General features: G+C 38.4%; 1 protein-coding gene across 8 annotated transcripts in view; it reads left to right on the top strand.

Annotated features, from left to right (window-relative positions):
• NEO1 (neogenin 1) overlaps positions 1–14331 on the top strand; it is a 242602-nt gene that overhangs the window by 201951 nt on the left and 26320 nt on the right. For 6 of the 8 annotated variants that reach the window (XM_040493211.1, XM_040493210.1, XM_040493204.1 and 3 more), the window contains exons 14-19: positions 567–677; positions 1791–1985; positions 7959–8054; positions 10426–10649; positions 10735–10873; positions 13097–13204. In XM_040493211.1, the coding sequence (XP_040349145.1) occupies positions 567–677; positions 1791–1985; positions 7959–8054; positions 10426–10649; positions 10735–10873; positions 13097–13204 (873 nt within the window). The remainder of the gene's footprint in view (positions 1–566; positions 678–1790; positions 1986–7958; positions 8055–10425; positions 10650–10734; positions 10874–13096; positions 13205–14331) is intronic. The other 2 variants (XM_040493206.1, XM_040493208.1) reach the window with 1 other exon arrangement.

Consider the following 14331-nt stretch of genomic DNA (forward strand, 5'->3'; position numbering starts at 1 on the left):
CAGGTGGCTGTTGTGAAAAAGATTTCCAGGCCATATTTGGTGTTTAAAATTGTTCTACTCTTGTTATGGGGATGACTCAGAGAACAGAGGTTGAGGTAACCCAGCAGGAGTTACATCTTTGAGTTATTTTCTGGTCCTGGGTATCTTCTGAGACCAACTGACTTTGTTTCTTTGTTAGGATTCTTTCATTATCTTCCACCTCTTTTTGACCTTAGCTGCCTTAGTAACAAAGTGAAGAGATTACATTAAATGATCTCTGAGGGGCCTTCAGACTCTTTAAAAAAAAAAAAAAAAGTCTGTAATCTCTTGGGACCTTTACTCATTGGTTTTCCTCCTGATTGTGTGGGCTTCAGCCTCTCCTGGAGATGTGGGGGAGCTCCTCTGAGCTGTGTTGATGTATTGCTTGTGCTATGTTAACTTTAACTGAAACTTTATCAAGATAGTAGCTGTGTATGGAGTTGGTGGATGGGATACTTGGTTAATGACAAGTTGTTAATCTTCTGTTTTCCAAATCTGTTTCAACTTGTCTTCTTTTTTTTTTTTTTTCCTCCTCATTTGGGTCTCAGGTCTTGATCGGGGAACTGAATATAATTTCAGAGTGGCTGCTCTAACCATCAATGGCACAGGCCCGGCTACTGACTGGCTGTCTGCTGAAACTTTTGAAAGTGATTTAGATGGTAAGAACAACAATCAACAGGGTTGGCAGAAGCTAGGTACTAACTAACTGTAGTTAAATTATTTAAACTGGAAAGCCACAGATTTGGTGGTGTATGTGGCTTAAATCTGTGAACTTTAATATATTACACTGCTGTCCTTACTGTAATGCAGCAAGTCTCCTAGAATGCTTTTTTTCCCCCAGTGGCTTTTAGAGATCTGTCCCTTTAAGCAGAACCAGAACAAATAAAAATGTACAGGTGCTTTAAGTCTAGTTTTTTTATCAAGGCCATTGAGTAGATGGATAATCTAAAATTTAACACTGAGCCACATCAATCCCTCCTTTTTCAGCTACAGTTCCCCTTTTCTCTTAGTCCTGCACACCTTGCCCTTTTTCTCACCTGTGTTCAGTGAGTACCTCCATATAGGGTGTGTGTGTGTGTGTGTGTGTGTGTGTCTGTCTGTCTGTCTGTCTGTCTGTCTTTATCAGACACTGGTACTGCACTTAGGAGACAAAAGACCCCGGTCCTTATTCTCATTCTTGGCTTACCACTTTTTAAATTTAGATAGCAAGTTATGCCTTGAAGTGATGGATTTGAAAGATACTATAAATTGCTACCTTTTTTAAGCCTCTTAGTCTCCCACCATTTAAATCAATATGTAGTTCTAAGGTTTCCTGTTTTCTGACTTACATTACTTAGAGGAGTAAATAATTGATACAGTTGCTGTAATGTGATACTTGATCACCTGTTGACAACAGGCTTCTAATTAGTTGGTATTATGCCTTTCCCATTCCACCTAGTTGAGTCTGGGACTCAGATGTGGGACCAAGAGGAATGAGTAGTTATTGAAAGGCAGTTTATTTGTTTTCCCCATTGGGCAGAGGTTCTTAGATTCCTTTGCCTTCCCTTCCAAATTAATATTTCATTGTCTTGTATTTCAGGCTGTTTGGGTTTTGTTTTCTTCTTAGAATGTGGTAAAACCACAGACCATACTTCACTATATATACAGATTCTCTGTGAATTCTTGGGTGTAATGGAAAAATCTTAGCCCCAAATAATTTGACAGGAGGCTAAACACCATGGCCCAAGGATGGTGAAATATTCTAAGTCCTGTTTTTCTACTTTCCTTCCCAGAAACTCGTGTTCCTGAAGTGCCTAGTTCTCTTCACGTCCGACCACTTGTCACTAGCATTGTAGTAAGCTGGACTCCTCCAGAGAATCAGAACATTGTGGTCAGAGGTTATGCCATTGGTTATGGTATTGGCAGCCCTCATGCCCAGACCATCAAAGTGGACTATAAACAACGATATTACACCATCGAAAATCTGGGTATGTATGCTGAGTAGAGGAAGTAAATGCACATGGAATTTCTTTCTTTTTAACTTTTTAAAAATATTAAAAAAATTTTTATTTTAGAGAGAGATGGGAGAGAGGGCCAGAGGGAAAGAGAGAGAGAGACAGAGACAGAGGGAGAATCTTAAGCAGGCTCCATGTTCAGCACAGAGCCTGACACGGGGCTTGATCCCACGATCCTGGGATCATGACCTGAGCTGAAGTCAAGAGTGTTGGATGCACTACCAACTGAGCCACCCAGGTGCCCCTTAACTTTTTATTGTATAATAACTTTATTTTTACAGAAAACTTTTAAAAACTACAAAGAATTCCTATATATCCTTCACCAAGAGACCCCAAAGGTTAACATTTTACCATATGTGCTTTATCATTCTCTATCTTCCTATACATACATATTTTTTTCTCTGAAACATTTGAGAGTAAGTTATACATGTGATGCCCTCTACCCTCTGACACTTTTATGTGAGTTTCCTAAAACTTGAGGGCATTTTCTAATATAACCATAGTACATTTATCAAAGTCAGCAAGTTAACACTGAGACAGTATCTATAGACTTTATTTATATTTTACGAGTTATCTCATTAAAGTCCTTTATAATAAAAGAAAAACATTGTTTTCTGGTCCAGGGTCACTTATTGCATTTAGTTATCATGTCTCATTAGTTTTCTCTGACATAGAGTAGTGCCTTGTTTTTTTCTTATATTTTATTACTGTGACATTTTTTATAAGTATAGACCATTTATATTTTGTAGAATGTCTCCCAGTTTAGACTTGTCTCATGTTTCCTCACTACAGTCAGCTTACCCATTTTTGGAAGAAATGACATCCATACGTTGTGTTCTTGTCAGTGCATCACAACAGGAGGCACATGAAAGGCTGTGATGTTAATGCTAGGTGATGTTAATCAATCACTTGGTTCAGAGGGTATCTGCCACATTTCTCCAACATAAGGTTACTGGTTTTTTCCTTCATAATTAATAAATACCTTGTTGGGGAGATACCTTGAGTCTTTGTAAATATCTTGTTTGTCGTCAAATGTTCACTCACTTGTTTTAGCATTTTCCTAACAGGTTCTGTGGTGGTGTTTCCCAAGTGAAGTTCTAATTCTATTACTTCTCCTACATTCATCAGCATTCTTTGATACAGAAGCGCTTTCCTTTTCTTCCTTAGTGAAAGAATGGCCAGTGGGAGTCTCTTTATAGCCACTTCCTTTGTTTGACATCTTCCAGCTTTCTGTGGGTACTTTCTTCCTTGTGACACAGTAAGATATTTTCCCTGCCCTTAGCCCTTGAGTCAGTCATTTCTCCAAGGAACACTGATTTCTTTTTTGGAAAATGATATTTAGAAACCAGTATCTGCACTGTACATACTTGCTGTTATCAAGGTAGAAAATCCTGAGGAATCTGTAAAAACTCTAAGTGAGCTTAACAAAGTCACAAGAGACAGAGTTGATATACAAAAATAGTTGTGTTCCCATGTACTCACAATAAACAGAAGTTGGAATTAAAATAACAATACTAACATAGCATCAAAAAATATGAAATATTTAGTGATAAACTTTAAAAATATGTAGAAGGTCTCTACTGGAAATTAGAAAACTATTGCTGAGAGAAATTAAAGATGACTTAAATAAATAGAGGTACCATGTTTATAAATTGGATAATACTATTAAAAGAAAATGATTTTATTAAAATGACAGTTCTCCCCAGTACTACTCCAAGTAAAATCCTGGCAGGTTTTTAGTAGAAATTGATAAACTTAATTCTTAAAATCAAAGGAACTAGAATAGCCAAACATTTTTTAAAATGAAGAATCAGGTAGTGTGGTCTTTTCAACATTTATTCAAGTGTTTTCTGAGGACCCACACTGCCTGATTTCAGTACATATTATAAAGCTACAGTAATCAAGACATTGTGGTGGTATTGGTACAAAGGTCGGTGTTATAGATCAATAGAACAGAATGGAATCCAGAAATAGATACATAGGTTGATAGATAATGATTTTTTGATTGATAGAGTTAATTGATTTTTTTTTTTTTACAAACACGCTGCCATAATTTAGTAAGGAGAGGGTAGTCTTTTCAACAAAAGGTATGGGAGTAATTAGATATCTGTATGATAAAGAAAAGGAACTTTCCTTGGCCTTTATCTCACACCATACACAAAAACAGATCTAAATGCAAGAGCTAAAACTATAAGACTTCCAGAAAAAGACAGGGAAAAACCTTCATGACTTCGAGGTAGGTAAGGATCTCTCAAGATATAAAAAAGCATAAGTTACAAAATTAAAAAATTAATCCATTGTACTTCATCGAAATTTAAAATTTCATCTTTTGAAAACACACCAATAAAATGAAAAGATAAGCCACAGACTAGGGGAAAATACTCCTCATTCAAATATCTAACAAAGAATTTGAGTCCAGAAAACAAAAACACTTACAACTTAATAAAAGAATAGGCAAAAGATTTTGATGGGCAATATACCAAAGAAGGTATGTGAGTGGACAGTCAGCACATGAAAAGACTCTCAGCATCACTAATCATCAGAGAAATGCAAATATAATCACAACAAAATACCACTCACATTCTCTACAACTGCTAAAAATTAATAGTCTGATTATATATCATTAAAGTTCAGCCGAACTGGAACTCTTATACTTGTCGTGGGAACATCTGAGGTTACAACCACTTGAAACAGTTGAGAGGTTTCTTAAAAAGCTGGCCACACAACCCAGCATTCCCACTCATAGATACTTAGCCAAGAGGAATAAAAATACATATTTACACAAAGTAAATACGTATTTACACAAATTTAAAAGGAGTAAACAGGTAAATGGTAAATTGTATCTGTGCAATGGAGTACTCAGCAATTGAAAGAGATAGGCTGTGGATAGACACAGCGACATAACGAATCTCATAACATTATGCTGAGCAAAAGAAGCCAAACACAAACACTGCATTACTACTTTTCTATGAAATTATAGAGTTGGCATCATTTATCTACGGTGACAAAGCAGGATCGGTAGTTGCCAGAGGAGACAGGGGTGATGGGAATTGACTGCAGGGGACACAAAAGAACTGTTTGCAGTGTTGAAAATATTCTGTCTGGATTGTGGTAATGATCACACAGGCAGGTATATATATTTGTCAAAAGTCAAACTGTATACTTAAGTGGGTACATTTTATTGTATGCTAATTACACCTGAAAGTTGATTTACAAAGCCAAAATTTTTTTGAGAAATAGTAATACTTTATAATAGAAAATGAACTGATTTTGGTAGCTGTAATTACTTTTCCAAATTAGGCTATCATTACAGAGATCTTTCTTTGAAAGACTTCTCTTGAAATTCAGAGTCTGCCCTGACCAACTTTTTTATTCAAATCATTTCTTTGTAAATATCTTTCCTAAGAATGACTTTACGTACCTAACAAATGAATTACCTTCATCTTTTCTGGTAGAGAATAAACAGCAATTTAATGCTTTATTCAGAAACATTATTTGTCTTTTTCCTTTAAGAAGAAACAGCACAGCTAACCTAGGAAGTATTCCTGTGAAACAGTCTTATAAGGCAATTGTAGGAGAACAAACGAAAAGCTTTGCTGGTAGGATAAAAGTGTCTCTGTGGCGTTTCCTTTATGCAACTACTCAAATGAAGATCCTCTGCAGTACACATGGTCCTTGACCTTCAGGTGCTTTCAGTCTAATAGGAAAACACAAGAAACAATGAAATGAGTTGATGTGAAGTATGTTCAGAGAACAGAGAGCTAGTTAAGGTAACAGTGGAGCAGTCAAGGAAGAGGCTTAGCCTGCACTTGAAAGACTGAGTCATGATTGTGTTTGAAAATAAGATGAGAAGGAGCAGTGCATGTGCTGAAGAATAAACAGACTTTATTAGAAAAGAGAGTGGACATTGAAAAGTAGCAAGAATGTTTAATTTGGCATAAAGTGAAGTAAGCTTAAGCTGTTTGTCAACACAGATAGATCAAAAATGCATGTAATGTTAAAAGAAAGTCAGAAGTGGAAAAAGTACATTTAGGAATTCATTAATCAACCAACAGCTCTCTCCTTCCAGTTGATGTAAACTTCTGCTAACTGGGTATCTGCACCGGGATATATCCCATATTCTATCATAATTTAACCCAAATTAAAGTTAGTGTCTTCTGAAGATCTTTCAGTCAGTTAATATTTCATGAACACCTACAATATCCCAGACTTTCAAACAGACATGATTCTAATTACTAGAAATAATACTATTTCGAGATGATTGAAATTGTTTAGAGTGCTGAGGAAGAGATATGAGGTGGTATAGCCTATAACCAGAGAGGCTAGTCCAGTCTGGAATGAGCCCTCTTAAAGGAATAGGCACCGTTCAGGCAAAGAAGGGTGACTGTATCACAGCACATGGAACAGCTGCACATGTTAAGGCCCAGTGGTAGGAGAGCTCACGGTGCTCAGTGAACTGAAAGGTAACGGTAAAGAGTATAGAGCACTGAGAACAAGGCAGAGTGGTGAGAGGCAAGAAGGTGGAATCAACAAGACTTGATCATTTGCATAAAGGGGAGGAGGGAGAGGGAGGTTTTATGATTCCCAAGTTTCTGACTTGAGCAGCAGGATACATAGTGCCATTTACAAACTAGAGAACACTGGAGCAGATCTGAAGTGGGGACAGAGAGGGAGATGCCAAGTGGAGCATGCCAAATAGACAGTTGAACATAGAGGTCCAGTGCTCAGAAGAAAGGTCTAGACTGGAGATACGTATTTGCATTTGATGGCACGTGTGTGCTCATCCAAACTAAACACAATAGGAAAAAAATGAAGAGTCGGAATTGAAGGGGGCCTAGAATCAAGCCTTGAAAATGCGTACATGGTTGCTCTGCCTCTGTCTCTGATCCTAGTGAGTGACATCACCATCTGTCATGTTGCCCAAATCAGCACCTTTTCCTTTTTCCTCACCTGTCAAGCACTAAGTCTTGTTGATTCTACTTATCATCACTTCTTTCGGACATTGGAAAACGAGGTGCCTTTGTACATTTCCCACTGATAACTAGAGAGTGGGCCACCAAGCAGACCAGCTCTTTTAAGCTTTTGAAGTAATGCAGGCCACTTGAGGTGTGGCCTCTTGGAAAACTGCCCAACTTCACCAGAAATAAGTGGTATGGGTCAGCTCCTTACCCTGCCATACTTCGGTGGAGCCCAAGTCCCATTTCTGGAACTGGACTTCAAAATATGAATACTAAACCTTGCCTAGATCAGGAATGTGAGAAGTAGAGCCTTCCTGATTTGCCAACAGGAGAACGAATTCTGCTCCAACCATTTTATGCCCCCTTTCCACCAAGTGTCACTAGTAGCATTTTACATGATCACTGGAGGGAGCATTTCTTTCCAGCTTCATTTCCTGCAACATCACCTCCAGGCCAGTTGAAATTTGGGACCATACCTTATCCAACCAAGAAGTCTACCTGAGGGCCAGATGGGGGTTGGCAGTTCCTGGATTTGGAGATCCCCCACTTGCTGAGTTAACAGTTCTGCTACTTCTCCACTTGCTTGGCTGTTCCATTCGCTGTCCTGCTTTCTGAGAATAAAAGGGGTTTAATTCTAAGCTCCATCTATGGGCTTACAACACATAAAATTCCTATTTACTCATTCTCATCTGAGCCCCTCACTGTACAGCAACATCAAACCATTGGTTAGTTGAGGCCAAGAGAGGATTCAGGTACAGCCACCCTCACTCCTGGAACTAACTCCAGATAGTTGATCCCAGCCAACTTTTCTGGGCTGTGTACGATGCCATCTCCATTTCCTCACACCCCAGAAGAATCCCCACATGAAATTCTCAAAATCTTTCCTAACTTCCTCTGCATTTAAGATCATGCATAGTCACCCTTGGATTTTTAAAATTCTGGAGTGAGAATTTTTTTCTAAGTGTTTTCACTTGTTTCTTTCCTTCAGATCCCAGCTCTCACTACGTGATAACCCTGAAAGCCTTTAACAACGTGGGTGAAGGCATCCCCCTGTACGAGAGCGCCGTGACCAGACCTCACACAGGTAAGCCATCCTGACCATCTCCAGTCTTCAGCATTTTTTTCCAGCAGCTTATGTGGAATGTTGGCACGAGGTCTGCCCCATAGGTATCAGTGGAACGGAAAGTATATGCCACTATAGACTTCATATAGGAAAATGGGCTTTCAGCAGGGAAATTTGTTAATATCTGGTTTTCTCTTTTTAGAAAATATTAACAGTCCTGTTATGCAAATAATTCTATGTAGATATGCAGCAGATGTTTTTAATAAGTTGGTCTCTAGAAAGCGTAGTTGTGAGAGAATTAAAAGTGATTTTCATCTTTTGGTCATGTGAGTTACAACTAAAAGGAGTGAAAAAAAAGAAAGGATCGCTATGACTCTGGAGGAATTATATAGGTTACTGAATGTAGCAGTAAATGTGTATGATCAGTGAGTGAATCCATCGTTTTCTTTACTAGTTGCCTGAGTTGATTGGGAAAGTACTTCTATTTGCTTTTCATAAACTTTGTTTATATAAAGAGTATAAAGTCCGTCATACTATCCATTTGATCGACTGTACATTTATTACAAAAGAGACCAAAATACTCATTTTTTTTGTAACAAAGGAATACACATATAAGATTTCTGTAGGTAAATAAAATATCTAATTTAGAGCTGTATGAGAAAGCTTATTGAAATAAATATGTAAGACTTGTAAATTTTTCTAAGGAATACTGAAAACCCAAGAATTTATCATTTTCAGAAATGCTCTTTTCCGTCTGTTTTCCAGAATTGTGAATCTCTATTTCCTGCCATATTTTTTGGATACTTTGTATAATAGTGCAAATTTGACATTATTCTTTTTAAAAAGATAACCTCTGTCCCTTTTGTTCTCTAATGCTTTTACTTGGCAAGACCAACATCCTTACTGCCTGTTTGGTACTTCTGTCCTGTCTTCTCCTGTGTGCTTGCAATTTATAAGTTCTTTTTCCAGAAAGGGGAAAAAATGTAAGATGAAAAAGAGAATATTTAAATAAGTGGTTTGCTACTTTTTAAAATTGGCTTATAGTAGAAAAATGTTTTTGAAATTATTTTCTCTTATGTGACTTAAAAATAATAGTCTTCTGGCTAGAAATATACAAGAAAATGTTCCTGAGTCATGTAACATCATTATCTTTTCCAAGAGTTATTACAAGTAAAAAAAATTTCTCAAAGAAGTCTAACGATTTTTGCATCTGAAGGTGCATATTCTGTAACTAATTGGTTTGTGTCCTAATTTTTGAACAAAGCCCTTGACTAGAATGTGTGCTATTCCTCTGTTATTTTTAGTACTCATTGTGTAGGAATACACAAATGGAGACTATTACATTAGTTTGGCAATTATTCATGAACAAGGTCCATGCCATTTCAGATTTTGAGTTACAGGAAGGGCTAATTTCCATAACCATGTGGGAAACCCATTTTAAAACCTTAACTTAAATCAATCTGTGTATACTTAGAAAACCTGACCAAGAGTTGATAAAGCCCAGTGGATCCTGCTGTATCACCCTGGGTTTGTGGTCCTTGTTGCCTTTGTGCACATTCCATCAAACAAGAACTCTCACTTCTAAAGTTCATAAAGGCTGTCACTTGGATCCATAACTATGTCATTTCCCATAACTGATTGGGATTCATTAGATGCATTGTTTTCTGACCCTACTGGAGAAAGTACAGCAGATGTTCCTGCATGGTATCACCTTACCTTTTCCCCAGGAAGAATAATACCCTTGAGAGTTACTTTTGCTTTATTTGGATGTACGCCATCTTGCTGTACTGCTTATAGACCCAAGACATCAGTAGATCTCAACTGGACCCTGTGGGTATCAGATAACCCTAACACCAAGGCCAGGTTAAGTTGCCATTGGCTGGCATTCAAGACTCAGGTTTGAGAGTAGGACCCTTACCTGTTCATTGACATGCATTGATAAGCCATGTCCCAAAAATTCGGCCATATTCACTGAAATATCAAAACAGATCATAAGCTTTGTGTTGCTTGTTCTGAAATTACACCCTTGATTTTAAAAGCAGATTGTATCTTTCACAATCCTTTTTGGAAAGGTAGTAGAATTTTCAAGTAATTAAAAAAATTCAAGTATGATTATGTTAATATCACTGGATTATCAGATTTTAATATACATACAGATACTGTAGAGAATATAGTTAATTATTTCCCTAGAGATTTTTCTGCAAATTTTTCCTGAAAGAATGCAAGTGGAAATATTCTTTTTAATGAATGATGGTTACCTATTAACTCCGGATTCTCTTTCTCTTTCTCCATTCCTCATCTTTCATTCCATTATGTTACCCTGCATTTCCTTTTCTTTTATTTTTGTTTATGTTAAAATGCCACTTCCCTTTTTTAATTACTTTTTACCCAGACACTTCTGAAGTTGATTTATTTGTTATTAATGCTCCATACACTCCAGTGCCAGATCCCACTCCCATGATGCCACCTGTGGGAGTTCAGGCTTCCATTCTGAGTCATGACACCATAAGGATCACATGGGCGGACAACTCACTGCCCAAACACCAGAAGATTACGGATTCCCGGTACTACACAGTCCGATGGAAAACCAACATCCCAGCAAACACCAAGTACAAGGTACTGGCACATTTGCTGTGGGTGAGAAAAGCTAATAGCTATTGATATTTCCTAATTCTAAAGTTCTTCATTCATATGCTTCCAGAATGCAAATGCAACGACTTTAAGTTATTTGGTGACTGGTTTAAAAGCAAATACACTGTATGAATTCTCTGTGATGGTGACCAAAGGTCGAAGATCAAGCACATGGAGTATGACAGCCCATGGGACCACCTTTGAATTCGGTATGTGTTGTCTGAATCTTACATCACATGGCATTTCTTCTCTTTGCAAGACATGAGAGCCAGTGGAAGTCCATGTGAGTATTGTCCCACATCCCAAGTCCTGAGACTTCTCATCACCTGCTTCTACGACCCAAGGAAAATTATCGAGGGTGTGAATTAGCACATTTACAGAACACAGTAAGCAGCTACAGCTGGAGTTCAGTGTTTGAATTATGTTTTCTTCATCACTGAACAAGAACATTAGCAAATAATGGGATAGTATAATGCAAAGTATACTAGTTTTTAGGAATCAAGAGACTTGAGTTCAATCCCAGATCAACCAAACACTGACTGTGTAAGTCATAAGTAAGTCATCCAGCCTCTCCATCTGTTTCTTCCATCTGTAAAAGAGGGGTAATAATATCTGCTTTTCATACCTTACAGGGTTATTGTAAGGGTAAAATGAGCAGATGAGAAAGCACATGGGAATTATAAAGCACTGTGTAGATGTAGAGGATTACTGTCATTAATCCTGCTTTACTGCTAAATTGAGAGAAAAACAAGTGACCTGCCCTTAACGAAGCAGCTGCCAATGCCAAGCTTGCTGGAGCCTCAGAACTTTACTGGTAGGCCACAAAGCTGCCCCAGCAGCCTTCTTACAAACCAGTTAATATCTGGTTGATATCTGATAAATCTCCCATTGGGACAGCCTCTAACGGGTTTTGTCTGTAAATAAACATGAAAGGTAAAAGACACCTAAACAAATTAAGGGGAAAGCAGGCTATCCAAGTTTGAGATTCCATTTGCCTTTTGCTCATTTGTAGGCCTACCTTCTACCTCTTACACTTTTCTAGCATGTGGATATGTGTAACCATTGGGAGTCTCTGTCTCTTCTGGCCTCCTATGGCTTTTTTCACCTGTATATAATGAAAAAAATGGAGCTATTAAGTCTCTCTGGACTGGGCCTGGCCCTAATGCCTTTTTGTCTTCTGCACAGTTGATTGGACTTCCTACAGAGAAAAAGGGTTGACTTTGGAGAGCTTAGAATTAATAGTGCACAAAAGTTTAGGTAGACATTGAGTTTACTTTTTTTGCTAGTTTTAAGAATATCTTTTTGCTTGGGACCCCTGGATGGCTCAGACGGTTGGGCGTCCGACTTCAGCTCAGGTCATGATCTCGCGGTCTGTGAGTTTGAGCCCCGCGTCAGGCTCTGTGCTGACAGCTCAGAGCCTGGAGCCTGCTTTGAATTCTGTGTGTGTGTCTCTCTCTCTGCCCCTCCCTCGCTCATGCTCTGTCTCTCTCTCTGTCAAAAATAAATAAACATTTAAAAAAATTTAAAAAAAAGAAAATATCTTTATGCTTAATTCCAACCCATTAGTTAATAAATGATACTACATATTCCCTTAGGATGTGTGCATTTCACCAGGCTTCCTGCCTTCCATTTTATGCTAGGAGAATTCCAGTATTTTAGGTAGAGAAGAGTAAATTGAAGGATATACTTAATTTGCTCATTTCTCTACTGGTACATTAATAGTTATCAGCCATGACATCGAAATACAAGAAATGCAGTGTTGTTTTATTCTGTTGGTTTTTCCATTTCATAAACAACTTTACATTTCAGAACAATATTCTCAAATAGTTGACAGTGTGTGTTTAGTGCAAACTTAAAAGCATCAGTTTGTAAATCATTTGTTTTTTGAGGGAATAGGGATTTTTAAACATTGTATTTGGTTTGGAGAGCCATCTATAAATGAAAGAGAAAATTATTTTACACTTGAAAATATTCTAACAAAATTATCCAAATTTGAGGGGGAATGTCATCTTGGGCAAATTACCTGACTTTTTCATTGCCAATGCCCTGATCTGTCAAGCAGGGATAGTGGTAACTGCCTTTCAAGTTGCCATAAATATTAAGTGAAATACTGTTCATAAAATGGCTGGCATATAGTAGATACTTGGTAACTAACTACAAAGGTCTTTTGACTTCCCTAAGTATCCTATAAATCCCTGACCCGAAGCCAAGATAACAATTCTGTATTCTCATTGTGTGGTATTTTCTCTTTGGTACTTGGCATATTCTTCTCTTGATTGGAGCTGTTTGCAGGTAGACTTTGAGTTCTTTGAAGCCAGGAGGCTTTATCTTTTTTGCCTTATACCTCTTATTGTGCCTTATAAATGGGTTGAGGAAATGGTGACTTAAATTGAAATGGACAGGAACTAATGAAAGTCTTGTTTTTTTTGTAGTTCCTACTTCTCCACCCAAGGACGTGACAGTTGTGAGTAAAGAGGGAAAACCTAGAACCATAATTGTAAATTGGCAGCCTCCCTCAGAAGCCAATGGCAAAATTACAGGTAAACTGCCTTTGAGTGTATGTCTGCCCTCTGTTCCTACCCGGCAGAAGCATCCCAGCAGAGTGCTGTGTGGTTGGGGGAAGTGGGAGTCTGAAGGCTGGCTTGGTCATTTTATGAGGTGCAGAGTCATGGTGATCCTTGAAAGTGGACCTAGGGGGTGCTGTTGCTCACAGTAAGGTAAAAATGAATGGCCAGTTGGTTGTTCTGACTCACTTTGGGTGAAAGTCTGATGGGCGTTGTTACATTAGACAGTCTTTGACTATGATGGGGCTTTATGGACATATTTATTTTCATCAGAAAAGCTCTTCTTCTCTGCCTCTGACTAGATAATCAGCTTTGGCGTCAAAGACCCTGCCTGATTCTAAAGGGTAATACCCAGTAAATATAGATTCGAAGACCCAAAAAGCCCATTAAACTTTCAATTCAGTTTTTTGTCCCCAGGCCTGCTACTTCAGCTTCCTGTGCTCTTAACACTAGAGTTAGAAGTTTGAATTGGCCTAGGCCTTTGAAGGGACCTGGGATTTTTCCTTGGACTTCCAGGAACTTGCCACGGTAGAGGACACTGGCTTCCTTGGCTTTATCAGGGAGGAAAGCCCAATGGGCTTCCCCTTGGAACCTCTGCTCCGGTGTAGGTTTATGCTGAGGAACAGGAGTTTGCTTTCTCATGTTCCTATGTATGAATAAGGAGGCCCAAGGGAACTGATCGCATTTCTCAGTGTTGTCCTGCTTCCACTTCCAGTTAGAATCCCTTTCCATAAATCCCTGGGCTTTCTCATGGGGTGTGTGTGTGTGTGTGTGTGTGTGTGTGTGTGTGTGTGTGTGTGTTTTAACTTCCCTGTTCCTTACAAGAAGGAAGCATGACTTGACTTGGATTACATTTTATTTTATCTTTAAAAACCAGTAATGATGCATGCAGTGCATTTTTGCACTGTGTAGGTCAGGTAGGCATGTAGCTCTTCCTGCCTCAGCCGTGGAGACTGAGTGCCCCCTGGTGGGAGTATCAGGTGATGTTTCACTAGGACTTCAGCCACATCAAGTCTGCAGTTTTAATAAAGGTACTGCCCAACCCTGTCCCCGCCGGGGCGGGGGAGTTTTTCTCCTGGGAAATCATGTTGGTGCGAGGTAAA

Source organism: Herpailurus yagouaroundi, unplaced genomic scaffold (assembly GCF_014898765.1).
Source record: "Herpailurus yagouaroundi ecotype Mexico unplaced genomic scaffold, PumYag 184, whole genome shotgun sequence".
Lineage (NCBI taxonomy): Eukaryota > Metazoa > Chordata > Mammalia > Carnivora > Felidae > Herpailurus > Herpailurus yagouaroundi.